Below are 13,761 nucleotides of genomic sequence, written 5' to 3' on the forward strand. Positions count from 1 at the left end.
TATGGTTGGATAGATGGACAGATGGTTGGTTGGATGGACAGATGGTTGAATGGATGGACAGATGGTTGAATGGATGGACAGATGGTTGAATAGATGGACAGATGGTTGGTTGGATGGATGGATGGAAGCCTGGCTTTCATGTGTGTTGACTTGTTTTGTCTCAGGATGTACAGATGGATGGACATATGGTTGAATGGACGGACAGATGGTTGTTGGATGGACAGATGGTTGTTGGATGGACAGATGGCTGGATGGATGGACAGATGGTTGGATGGATGGACATATGGTTGGACGCCTGTCTTTTCATGTCTTCTTTCTTGTCTCAGGTCAACGATGGACACAGAGTTGAACAGTGACATCATCCTCTCAGTTTACATCATCTCCTTCCTGATTGGCTTCCCGTCCAACGTCCTCGCTCTCTACGCCTTCAGTGTGAAGATCCACTCCAAACCACGTCCCATGGACATCCTGCTCCTCAACCTGACTGTGTCCGACCTGCTCTTGTTGATCTTCCTTCCTCTGAAGATGCATGAGGCGGCGTCAGATATGATGTGGAATCTTCCCTACGTCCTGTGCTCCATCACTGCTTTTATCATCTTCTGGACCATCTACACCAGCTCCTTGTTGCTGATGGCAGTTAGCATGGTCCGCTACATTGGAGTAGCTTTCCCCATCAACTATCATCTGCTGCAAAGACCTTTGTACGCAGTCGTGATCGGTGCTGTTTGTTGGATCATTTCAGGAGCTCATTGCACCATCACCTTCTTCATCCAGGAGCATCCAGACTTTGCTAACATCTCCACCCGTGCTAATCACAGTTTTTGCTACTCGCACCTCTCAGAGAAGCAGCTCGGGGTTCTCCTCCCGGTGCGTTTGGAAATGTTCTTCGTGCTCTGCCTCGTTCCTCTTCTAGTTTCTTCTTACTGCTACTTGCACTGCATCTGGATCCTCTACAGATACCCCGGGTTTTCTCAGAAACAGAAGAGGAAGTCCATCGGCATGGCCCTGGGAACTCTGGCTGTGTTTGTTGTTTGTGTGATTCCATACAACATCTCTCACGTCGTGGGTTTCTTTGGGAACGAGAGTCCAACATGGAGGAAATACGCCTTGCTTCTCTGTGTCTTCAACACTTGTATTGATCCAATCATCTTCTACTTTTCTTCTTCAGGCTTCTTCAGCTGCTCGGGTGAAAAGTCCATTTTCAGGAAGCGTGGACTCCTTCGTTTTAATATGCAGGGCACAAACTCGGGCTAAAAATACCCCATAATAATCATATACTGTATATAGGTACATAACACAACAGCTTCATATCTGGCTTCAATCTTATGTTTGTGTTGAAAGTGCTACGACACAGCACGTGTTGACGTTTGTGCTAACTTAGCTTGTAGCTGCTTTTAAATTAGGCTTCGTCTCAGGCTCATTAAAATAAGGTGATCTCAGGTTTGTCCACAAGAGTCCGCTGCATTGGAATTGGAACAAGATCCGAGCCATCAATACCTAGACCCTGTCGGTAATCGCATTCCCTGCTAGCATAACTGCTTTGGTCAAAGTAAGAGCGAGAGGTTGCTGACAACAACAACCCTCAGTACTCTCAGGGTTGTGCGGAGGATGAGTGAGCGTCAAAGCCACGATGAAACGACCATCATCCAAGATTATAGAACAGGAAGATGGCCCCCAGTGATGACCTGGCTCAGGGCAGAGAGGAAAACATGGAAGGACAAGTCCATACATGGAATGTTCCACCGTCAAATTAAAGAAGTGGCTGGTATCAGGAACAGGCCCTAAGAACCAGATCAGCAGAAGTTAGGGTCTAAAACCAATGATTTACTGAGTGGAACGGTTCAGTACGGTCCATTTATTTTTGTGTTTCCATTAGAAATAGAACCAACAATAACCCTTACCCCAACAGTTCCATTCTTTAGCACCCTTTTTCCTTGAGGTATCAGAGTAAAATGGTACATTAAGGTCATGGTGGAGTGAGGGTTAGGGGTTAGGTGTTAGGGTAGAAGGTTAAACTACGAGACTCCCCCCACTGACCACCAGTAACAACAGAAAATCATCTAATGTTCCTGCTCAGTGATGGACATTTTCTACTGACACTGATCCTGAATGTGCTGCTGATTTGCATCTGAAGGTAATTATAACTGCAGATTTGACTGTGACTGTTGTTTCCTCTTAAACCTTTTTCATTTTGCCTCATTTGAAATCAGTCGTCTTTGACCAAAGGAGCTGTGAGGACAACGGAGACAAACCACGTCCACCAAACTGAAGTAAGTTCATGTCTTCAACTCAAGTTTAAGCTCAAGACGACAACAGCTAAATACAGACTATTTACTGTGGACGGACGGTTGGACGTCTGTCTCTACATGGGTTTGTTGACTTGTTTGGTCTCAGGTTGGATGGATGGACAGATGGTTGGATGATGGACAGATGGTTGGATGGATGAACAGATGGTTGTTGGATGGACAGATGGTTGGATGGATGGACAGATGGTTGGATGGATGGACAGATGGTTGGACGTCTGTCTCTACGTGGGTTTGTTGACTTGTTTGGTCTCAGGATGGATGGATGGATGGATGATTGATGGATGGACAGATGGTTGGTTGGATGGACAGATGGTTGGATGGATGGACAGATGGATGGTTGGATAGACATATGGTTGGATAGATGGACAGATGGTTGGTTGGATGGACAGATGGTTGAATGGATGGACAGATGGTTGAATAGATGGACAGATGGTTGGTTGGATGGATGGATGGAAGCCTGGCTTTCATGTGTGTTGACTTGTTTTGTCTCAGGATGTACGGATGGATGGACAGATGGTTGGATGGACATATGGTTGAATGGACGGACAGATGGTTGTTGGATGGACAGATGGTTAGTTGGACAGATGGATGGATGGATGGACAGATGGATGGTTGGATGGACAGATGGTTGAATGGATGGACAGATGGTTGGTTGGATGGACAGATGGTTGAATGGATGGACAGATGGTTGAATGGATGGACAGATGGTTGAATGGATGGATAGATGGTTGTTGGATGGACAGATGGTTAGTTGGACAGATGGTTGGATGGATGGACAGATGGTTGGATTGATGGACATATGGTTGGACGCCTGTCTTTTCATGTCTTCTTTCATGTCTCAGGTCAACGATGGAGGTCAACAGTGACATCATCCTCTCAGTTTACATCATCTCCTTCCTGATTGGCTTCCCGTCCAACGTCCTCGCTCTCTACGCCTTCAGTGTGAAGATCCACTCCAAACCACGTCCCATGGACATCCTGCTCCTCAACCTGACCGTGTCCGACCTGCTCTTGTTGATCTTCATCACTCTGGAGATGCATGCGCTGGCGTCAGACTTGCCGTATCGTCCCTACGTCCTGTACACCATCACTGCTTTTATCATCTTCTGGACCACCTCCACCAGCTCCTTGTTGCTGATGGCAGTTAGCATGGTCCGCTACATTGGAGTAGCTTTCCCCATCAACTATCATCTGCTGCAAAGACCTTTGTACGCAGTCGTGATCGGTGCTGTTTGTTGGATCATTTCAGGAGCTCATTGCACCATCACTACCATCATCGTCTCTCAGGATCCAGACTGTGCTAACATCACCACCCATGCTAATCACAGCGTCTGCTATAGGGAATTCAGAGAGAAGCAGCAAGTCGCTCTCATCTCGATGTTTGTTGAAATATTATTTGTGCTCTGCCTCGTTCCTCTCACAGTTTGTATCTACTGCTACTTGCACTGCATCTGTATCCTCTACAGAAACCCCGGGTTTTCTCAGAAACAGAAGAGGAAGTCCATCGGCATGGCCCTGGGAACTCTGGCTGTGTTTCTTGTTTGTGTGATTCCATTCAATGTCACTTATGTTTTGGTTTCCTTTGGGATCATGAGTCAAACATGGAGGAAATATTTCTTCCTTCTCTGCGTCTTCAACACTTGTATTGATCCCATCATCTTCTGCTTTTCTTCTCCAGGCTTCTTCAGCTGCTCGGGTGAAAAGTCCATTTTCAAGAAGCTTGGACTCCTTCGTTTTAATATGCAGGGCACAAACGCGGGCTAAAAATACCCCATAATAATCATATACTGTATATAGGTACATAACGCAACAGCTACACATCTGGCTTCAATCTTATGATTGTGTTGAAAGTGCGAAGACACAGCACGTGTTGACGTTTGTGCTAACTTAGCTTGTAGCTGCTTTTAAATTAGCCTTCGTCTCAGGCACATTAAAATAAGGTGATCTCAGGTTTGTCCACAAGAGTCCGCTGCATTGGAATTGGAACAAGATCCGAGCCATCAATACTTAGCCCCTGTCGGTAATCGCATTTCCTTGCTAGCATAACTGCGTCGTCAAAGTAAGAGCGAGAGGTTCACAACGAATACCGGTTTATATTTTCGTTATGATATGAATTTTTAATATCCCGCCATAACTGGTGTATTTGATCACAACGTTCGGAACGTTGACATACAAACATGGAAAGTTACGAAATCAAACTACAAGTAGAACATGCTGACACAGAAGAACTCGCAGAAGTCTGGTTTGCCAGTAGACACGTTCTGCATGTAAACGTTTCATTAATGTTTATATGTTTGTTTCAATCACTGAATGAAGGGACAAGAGTCAGGACCTTACATCACTTGCACAAAACGTTAGATCAGCATTTGTTTGTCATTTAAACCAGTGTGAGCAGAGAGCGAGAGAGAGAGAGAGAGAGAGAGAAAGAGAGTGAGGTCTGCGCTCTTGGTCATTAGTTCATTTACTTATATGTTGTGAAATATGTTTAAACTTAAATAAACTACAAAAACAGGTAGTTGTGTCTCGTTGTATTACTTTGTCCTGTTATTGACGTCATGCTGTCATCACCTGACAGTCTGGCTGATTGAAAACCTCCAGATGCAGCGGATGTAAATACTATGCAAATATATTTTAATACCTGTGTTTTTTCTCTGTGTATTCATGACAGTAAAGGTATAGACCATAGTTAATCTACTGCAGTAATTCTGTTCTCAACCAGCAGAAAATGCTGTGAACACTTGATTATGCATGAAAAAAAAAAATACAGTGAAACCGTTCGAATTTTGAAAAATACCGTGATATATATTTTTGGTCATACCGCCCAGCACTAACGCCTGGACTGTACTGTACTGGAAATAATAATAATAATAAAAAATTATACGCCCTACTTTTACGCAGGACGCCCTATAGACGCCCTATTTTTTTCCTCCCATTTTCTCCCGATAACCAACGAAACGAAGTTGTGATGACGAACGCAAAAACTGTGGCCAGCACCTATTAAATGCTGGAAAGTCTCTTTGCAGAGTTCACAGATTATGAACTCCCCTACAGAACTCTCTTCTCTCTCTTTGAGCAGTTAACTAAAGACATCAGCTCATCTGATGCATCTGTTATTCCTTAATTACAGCATTAAAGCATCTTCTAGATTGAGACCAGAGTGAAAACAATGAAAAGTGCGCTCTTGAGAATCTGTCAACACGTTTTACTAAGATCTACTCTGATCCCCTGTATTTCATCGCTGTACTCGATCCTCATCATAAAGATCATGTCATATATGGATGTGTGGATATAACTGCACATAGAGAAATGATCCATTCTGCGTTGGATATGCAGAGCCCTCTTATAGCTGCACACAATGCAGGAGAGAGAGAAGATCAGAGTCAGCATTTTTATTATTATTATTATTATTATTATGAGGGGGGGGGTGATACGGCCCAGCCTCACCCAGACTCTAACTTATACGGCCCCCAGGCAAATTGAGTTTAAGACCCTTGGTCTAAAACCAATGATTTACTGAGTGGAACGGTTCAGTACGGTCCATTTATTTTTGTGTTTCCATTAGAAGTAGAACCAACAATAACCCTAACCCCGACAGTTCCATTCTTTAGCACCCTTTTTCCTTGAGGTACCAGAGTAAAATGGTACATTAAGGTCATGGTGGAGTGAGGGTTAGGGGTTAGGTGTTAGGGTAGAAGGTTAAACTACGAGACTCCCCCCACTGACCACCAGTAACAACAGCAAATCATCTATTGTTCCTGCTCAGTGATGGACATTTTCTACTGACACTGATCCTGAATGTGCTGCTGATTTGCATCTGAAGGTAATTATAACTGCAGATTTGACTGTGACTGTTGTTTCCTCTTAAACCTTTTTCATTTTGCCTCATTTGAAATCAGTCGTCTTTGACCAAAGGAGCTGTGAGGACAACGGAGACAAACCACGTCCACCAAACTGAAGTAAGTTCATGTCTTCAACTCAAGTTTAAGCTCAAGACGACAACAGCTAAATACAGACTATTTACTGTGGACGGACGGTTGGACGTCTGTCTCTACATGGGTTTGTTGACTTGTTTGGTCTCAGGTTGGATGGATGGACAGATGGTTGGTTGGATGGACCGATGGTTGGATGGATGGACAAATGGTTGGTTGGATGGACAGATGGTTGGTTGGATAGACAGACCGATGGTTGGATGGATGGAAAAATGGTTGGATGGATGGACAGATGGTTGGACGTCTGTCTCTACATGGGTTTGTTGACTTGTTTGGTCTCAGGATGGATGGATGGACAGATGGTTGGATGATGGACAGATGGTTGGATGGATGAACAGATGGTTGTTGGATGGACAGATGGTTGGATGGATGGACAGATGGTTGGACGTCTGTCTCTACGTGGGTTTGTTGACTTGTTTGGTCTCAGGTTGGATGGATGGATGGATGATTGATGGATAGACAGATGGTTGGTTGGATGGACAGATGGTTGAATGGATGGATGGATGGTTGGTTGGATGGATGGATGTTTGGAAGCCTTGCTTTCATGTGTATTGACTTGTTTTGTCTCAGGATGGACGGATGGATGGACAGATGGTTGGATGGATGGACATATGGTTGAATGGACGGACAGATGGTTGTTGGATGGACAGATGGTTGTTGGATGGACAGATGGTTAGTTGGACAGATGGATGGATGGATGGACAGATGGTTGTTGGATGGACAGATGGCTGGACGGATGGACAGATGGTTGGATGGATGGACAGATGGTTGGACGCCTGTCTTTTCATGTCTTCTTTCTTGTCTCAGGTCAACGATGGGGATGAACAGTGACATCATCCTCTCAGTTTACATCATCTCCTTCCTGATTGGCTTCCCGTCCAACGTCCTCGCTCTCTACGCCTTCAGTGTGAAGATCCACTCCAAACCACGTCCCATGGACATCCTGCTCCTCAACCTGACTGTGTCCGACCTGCTCTTGTTGATCTTCCTTCCTCTGAAGATGCATGAGGCGGCGTCAGAATTGCTGTGGAATCTTCCCTACGTCCTGTGCTCCATCACTGCTATAATCTTCTTCTGGACCATGTACACCAGCTCCTTGTTGCTGATGGCAGTTAGCATGGTCCGCTACATTGGAGTAGCTTTCCCCATCAACTATCATCTGCTGCAAAGACCTTTGTACGCAGTCGTGATCGGTGCTGTTTGTTGGATCATTTCAGGAGCTCAATGCACCATGGCCACTATCTTCATCCAGGTACATCCAGACTTCTCCACCCGTGCTAATCACAGCGTCTGCTTTAGGGAATTCTCAGACAAGCAACTCGAGGTTCTTTTCCCGATGCGGTTGGAAATCTTCATCGTGCTCTGCCTCGTTCCTCTTCTAGTTTGTATCTACTGCTACTTGCACTGCATCTGGATCCTCTACAGATACCCCGGGTTTTCTCAGAAACAGAAGAGGAAGTCCATCGGCATGGCCCTGGGAACTCTGGCTGTGTTTGTTGTTTGCGTGATTCCATACAACATCTCACACATCTTGGATTACTTTGAGCACGAGACAACATGGAGGGACTACGCCTGGGTTCTCTGCGTCTTCAACACTTGTATTGATCCAATCATCTTCTGCTTTTCTTCTCCAGGCTTTTCCTTCTTCAAGAAGCACGGCCTCGCTCCTTCAGCAGCAAGGATACAGGAAGTGAGCTAAAGTTATCTTCGTCATGACCACAATCACACAGTCACACAATTACATAGCTAGCTTGAGTCTCTCTCCCGGGCTGAAGCATCGAAAATTAGTTTAAGGTTTCACCAGGTCTGTTTCTGATGTGATGGCGCCACCTAGTGACCTGGATCCCCAATGAAACATCACAAGTCCAGCAATAGAGAAATGGGCGTGGCCGAAGACATTGTGGACCAACTCTGAAGTTAATCTGACCAAATGTCCACGAGGAGTTTGTTTGTTGAGAACTCTGTGAAAAGTGCAAAAAAAATCCAAAATGGCGGACTTCCTGATGTTACAAAAATATACTTAAAGCTCCAAAATCTACTTAAAATTGCAAAAATCTACTTAAAATTGCAAAAATCTACCTAAAATTCCAAAATTCTACTTAAAGTTACAAATTTAAAATCTACTTATCTCACTGTTACGCAGACTTTTCCTTGTGACCACACGAGGCAGCAGAGGACCAGCAGCTCCTGTGTCCCTGTGAGCTAAAATCACTGGTTTTCTCTATGGGCTTTGGTGTGGGAGAGTGAGTGGTTTACAAACTTCTGTCTAACAGTTAAAGATAAAGACGTGAACGTGTGACGTCGATGTCGTAGATTTTAACAGCTAAGTCTTTTGCTAAAGTGGCTAAAAGCAGTTTTTCCTGTGTTTGTTTTTCATAAAACCAAAACACTGAAGTACGTTCAAATGTCTTATTTAGTGACTTCAGCGTTTTGAAATGCTTTGGTTCAGATTGAGCGCAGTGACACAAAGTGACCACATGAGGCAGCACTGAGTGTCAGTGTGTGTGTGTGTGTAAACAAACAGCACAGTCACTTTGAATAAAAAAGCAAATAAAGACGATGTTTTAATGCAGAGGTCAAGTGTCACATTTTATTCTTTTATAATCGTTTCTCCATCCTGGGTCACAACCTTTGACCTTTGACCTTTGACCCTGTGTGAGTGTGTGAGGTTTAACGTGAGCCGGAGACTCTTCTGCACTCGTGCATCCTGTAGGCACACATGTAGAATATACCTGCAAACACAACAACAACAACAACAACACAATACACGTGAGTGAATGACTGAGTGTGAACAAGTGTGAGTGAGTGTGTGTGAGTGAGTGTGAATGAGTATGAGTGTGAATGAGTGAGTGTGCGAGTGAGTGAGTGTGTGTTAGTGAGTGAGTGTAAATGAGTGAGTGAAAATGAGTGAGTGATTGAAAATGAGTGAGCGTGAATGAGTGAGTGTGAATGAGTTAATGAGCGTGTGAGTAAGTGTGTGAGTGTGCGTTAGTGAGTGAGTGTAAATGAGTGAGTGAGAGTAAGTGTAAATGAGTGAGTGTGTGTGAATGAGTGAGTGAGTGAGTGTGAACGAGTGAGTGTGTGAGTAAGTGTGTGAGTGTGAATGAGTGAGTGAATGATTGAGTGTGAATGAGTCAGTGAGTGAATGAGTGAGTGAGTCAGTGAGTGAAAGTAAGTGTGAATGAGTGAGTGAGTGTATGAGTGAGTGAGTGAGTGTGAATGAGTAAGTGTGTGAGTGTGAATGAGTGAGTGAGTGATTGAGTGAGTGATTGAGTGAGTGAGTGAATGAGTGAGTGAGTGAGTGATTGAGTGAGTGAGTGAATGAGTGAGTGAGTGAATGAGTAAGTGAGCGAATGAGTAAGTGAGCGAATGAGTGAGTGAGTGAATGAGTGAGTGAATAAGTGAAAATGAGTGAGCGTAAATGTGTTAATGAGTGTGAACGAGTGAGTTTGTGAATGAGTAAGTGAGTGAGTGTGAGTGAGTGTAAATGAGTGAGCGTGAATGAGTTAATGAGTGTGAACGAGTGAGTGAGTGTGAATGAGTAAGTGAGTGAGTGTGAATGAGTGAGTGAGTGTGAATGAGTGAGTGTCCTCTGTATGTGTGTATGTGTGTGTGTGTGTGTGTGTGTGTGTGTGCTCATCTTTCAGGTTGCAGGATCCAGATCCAGTTTATTCTTCTTCTTCACTTCATGACCATATAAATAAAGGTATCAAAGTATTTGTTGGTGTACTTGTGTATATATATACATATACATATATATATATATATATATATATATATATATATATATATATATATGTATATATATATATACACATACACACAGTAAATAACAGCTGTACCTAATAAAGTGAACTAACCTGCGAAGAAGGTCATGAGCAGAGCGACCCAGCCCAGGATGTAGGACCATGAGAAACGCCAGTCACCAAAACGCTTCCCCAGGAAGTTCACCGTCACTCCGGTGTAGACGGCCATGGCAAGAAGAACAAAGAGAGCTGACACACACACACACACACACACACACGTTTACATACTCAAATCATGCTCATGATGATGATGATGATGATGATGATGATGATGATGGTGTGTGTTTATTATGGTCTGTTAGAAAAACTCACTGGAGACGAAGAACATGATGCCGGCAGCAAACGAGCGGTTGAACTTCTCGAAGGCGGAGAAATGAGCGAAGGAGAGGATTCCGGCGATGATGCCGGCGAAGCACGACATCGCAGAGAGGATCATGAAGGCGCGAGTGGCGTTCCAGTACGCTGAAGAGGAGAGGAAGCACTCATCATCATCATCATCATCATCATCATCATCATCGTCATCTATGAGTCTGGATCATCAAAGTCTCACTGATTCCTTATTTCTGTCCTCACACCAAACCTCATAGAGAAAACCAGTGATTTTAACATCACAGGGACACAGGAGCTGCTGGTCCTCTGCTGCCTCGTGTGGTCACTTTGTGTCGCTGAGTTAAGTCTAAATTAAATATTTTAAAAGCCGAATTTTACAGAATCCAACATTGTAAGTTAGTGATGGAGGCAGCAGTGGATCAACAACTCCTGTGAACTCCTGTGTGCTGTGATGTTAAAATCACTGGTTTAGACTTTAGTGTGGGAGAGTGAGTGACTTTGGTGTATAAAAAAAGATTTTAGCCACTTAAGACAATAAGACAGAAGGACAAAACAATAAAAATCTGCATCGGTTTAAGTCTACGACATCTTAAGAACATGTTCACGTCTTTATCGTCACTGTCAAACAGACTTTTCCTTGTGCAAACTGAAGTTTGTAAACCACTCACTCTCCCACACCAAAGTCACTCACTCTCCCTGCACCAAAGTCCATAGAGTAAACCAGTGATTTTAACATCACAGCACACAGGAGTTCACAGGAGTTGTTGATCCACTGCTGCCTCCATCACTAACTTACAATGACTGATTCTGTAAAATTCAGCTTTTAAAATATTTAATTTAGACTTAACTCAGTGACACAAAGTGACCACACGAGGCAGCAGAGGACCAGCAGCTCCTGTGTCCCCGTGAGCTAAAATCACTGGTTTTCTCTATGGACTTTGGTGCATGAATGTGCTCCCGTTAACTGTCATGACTTAAATCACTTCCCCACTTACCGATACTGTCCGTCTGCATGTAACACTTCCCAGACATGCAGTACCTCCACAGGCCCTGATGGGCGAAGCTGCTGGACAGACGGTACTGCATCCAGTAGTCTGTTGCCGTGGAGACGACCAACAGGATGTTCCCCATGACGGCGCAGAACAGACCTCCTCCCATGAAGCTGTACATCATGAGTGACGCGAAGACGGCGGCCGAGGCTTCAGGCTCTGAGCAGAGAGGAGGAAACACACATAAAATATACGTCAGATTCAGGCTACGACGTTGTAAACCACTCACTCTCTCACACCAAAGTCACTCACTCTCCCACACCAAAGTCCATAGAGTAAACCAGTGATTTTAACATCACAGCACACAGGAGTTCACAGGAGTTGTTGATCCACTGCTGCCTCCATCACTAACTTACAATGACTGATTTTAGTGAATTCGGCTTTTAAAATATTTACTTTAGACTTAACTCAGTGACACAAATTGACCACACGAGGCAGCAGAGGACCAGCAGCTCCTGTGTCCCTGTGAGCTAAAATCACTGGTTTTCTCTATGGACTTTGGTGTGGGAGAGTGAGTGGTTTACAAACTTCAGTTTCCTGTCGTTAAATTCTGTCTAACAGTTAAAGATAAGTAGAATTTTTAAATTTTAAGAAGATTTTGAAACTTTAAGTAGAATTTTAGAATTTTAAGTAGATTTTAAAACTTTAAGTAGAATTTTAAAACTTCAAGTAGATTTTGAAACTTTAAGTAGATTTTGAAAATTTAAGTAGAATTTTAAAATTTTAAGTAGAATTTTAAGTTGAATTTTAGAATTTTAAGTAGATTTTGAAACTTTAAGTAGATTTTTGGAATGTTAAGTAGATTTTGAAACTAAGTATACTTTTGTGACTTTAAGTTGAATTTTAGAATGTTACGTAGAATTTTGGAATTTTAAATAGATTTTGAAACTTTAAGTAGAATTTTAGAATGTTAAGTAGATTTTTGTAATGTTAAGTAGATTTTGATATTAAATAGTAGTGACCACACGAGGCAGCAGAGGACCAGCAGCTCCCGTGTCCCTGTGAGCTAAAATCACTGGTTTTCTCTATGGACTTTGGTGTGGGAGAGTGAGTTTTTTTTTTTTTAACATGTTGACATCAAAACATCACTTAAATCAAGCCTGAATTAAATGAAATCTTACCTGAATTAATCAGGATAAATGAGTCCAATTAAGAGTCAGCCTTTCCTCAGAGAGACAGAGACAGAGAGAGTGAGGACGAGGACGAGGACGAGGACGCCGGAGTCTTTTCTGTCGATGGAGGCAAAATCCTTTAAACTGCACTGGGAGGACTTTGGGGGTCAGGGGTCATGGGTGGGAAAGGGGGCGTGGCCTGTGTGGACACGAGGCTGCAGCCGCGTCCTCGTCTGTTGTTCTAGAACTGTGGATGTGCAGAGGCACGCAACTACTGCTGTGATCAATGGAACATGCTGAGGTACACACTTTACACACACACACACACACTTTACACACACACACACACACACACACACACGCACACACACTTTACACACACACACACACACAAACACACAGTCAGTGCCTCATTCTAAAAACATGAACTGTGCCTTTAATGAACTAAAAAGACACAAACGTGACTTTAAAAATCACATTTATTATCGTTAATAAAACACTTTAAACCTTTATAAAACATGAAAACAGCAGCAGGACGTGTGGACACTTCAGAGACAGATTAGACATTTAAGAGACACTTCAAAGACAGATTAGAGACACTTCAGACTTCAAAGACACTTCAAAGACTTCAGACACTTCAGAGAGACACTTCAGAAACAGATTAGAGACAGATTAGACATTTAAGAGACACTTCAGAAACAGATTAGAGACACTTCAAAGACAGATTAGAGACAGTTTAGACAGATTAGAGACATTTCAGAAACAGATTAGAGACACTTCAGACTTCAAAGACACTTCAAAGACTTCAGACACTTCAGAGAGACACTTCAGAAACAGATTAGAGACAGATTAGACATTTAAGAGACACTTCAGAAACAGATTAGAGACACTTCAAAGACAGATTAGAGACAGTTTAGACAGATTAGAGACATTTCAGAAACAGATTAGAGACACTTCAGACTTCAAAGACACTTCAAAGACTTCAGACACTTCAGAGAGACACTTCAGAAACAGATTAGAGACAGATTAGACATTTAAGAGACACTTCAGAAACAGATTAGAGACACTTCAAAGACAGATTAGAGACAGTTTAGACAGATTAGAGACACTTCAGAAACAGATTAGAGACACTTCAGACTTCAAAGACACTTCAAAGACTTCAGACACTT

The 13,761-nt window shown here is 43.1% G+C and overlaps 4 protein-coding genes across 4 annotated transcripts; 3 read left to right on the plus strand and 1 right to left on the minus strand.

The window, feature by feature from the left end:
* Positions 1 to 333: 333 nt before the first annotated feature.
* Positions 334 to 1,254, plus strand: LOC310944560 (free fatty acid receptor 3-like; the record flags this gene model as incomplete). Its single annotated transcript, XM_083910360.1, has 1 exon — positions 334 to 1,254. One exon carries the CDS (start codon positions 334 to 336, stop codon positions 1,252 to 1,254), a length of 921 nt encoding a protein of 306 aa, XP_083766486.1.
* Positions 1,255 to 3,155: 1,901 nt separating this feature from the next.
* On the plus strand, positions 3,156 to 4,070 carry LOC310944561 (free fatty acid receptor 3-like; the record flags this gene model as incomplete). The annotated part of the gene is made up of 1 exon (XM_083910361.1): positions 3,156 to 4,070. The coding sequence occupies one exon, from the start codon at positions 3,156 to 3,158 to the stop codon at positions 4,068 to 4,070; it is 915 nt and encodes a 304-aa protein (XP_083766487.1).
* A 3,039-nt stretch (positions 4,071 to 7,109) lies between these two features.
* On the plus strand, positions 7,110 to 7,994 carry LOC310944562 (free fatty acid receptor 3-like; the record flags this gene model as incomplete). The annotated part of the gene is made up of 1 exon (XM_083910362.1): positions 7,110 to 7,994. The coding sequence occupies one exon, from the start codon at positions 7,110 to 7,112 to the stop codon at positions 7,992 to 7,994; it is 885 nt and encodes a 294-aa protein (XP_083766488.1).
* A 971-nt stretch (positions 7,995 to 8,965) lies between these two features.
* Positions 8,966 to 11,604, minus strand: lim2.5 (lens intrinsic membrane protein 2.5; the record flags this gene model as incomplete). The annotated part of the gene is made up of 4 exons (XM_083910641.1): positions 8,966 to 9,027; positions 10,156 to 10,290; positions 10,414 to 10,563; positions 11,427 to 11,604. The coding sequence occupies 4 exons, from the start codon at positions 11,602 to 11,604 to the stop codon at positions 8,966 to 8,968; spliced, it is 525 nt and encodes a 174-aa protein (XP_083766767.1).
* Positions 11,605 to 13,761: the final 2,157 nt, after the last annotated feature.

The sequence above is a fragment of the Microchirus variegatus genome, assembly GCF_963457635.1.
Source record: "Microchirus variegatus genome assembly, chromosome: 2".
NCBI classification, from domain to species: Eukaryota; Metazoa; Chordata; class Actinopteri; order Pleuronectiformes; family Soleidae; genus Microchirus; species Microchirus variegatus.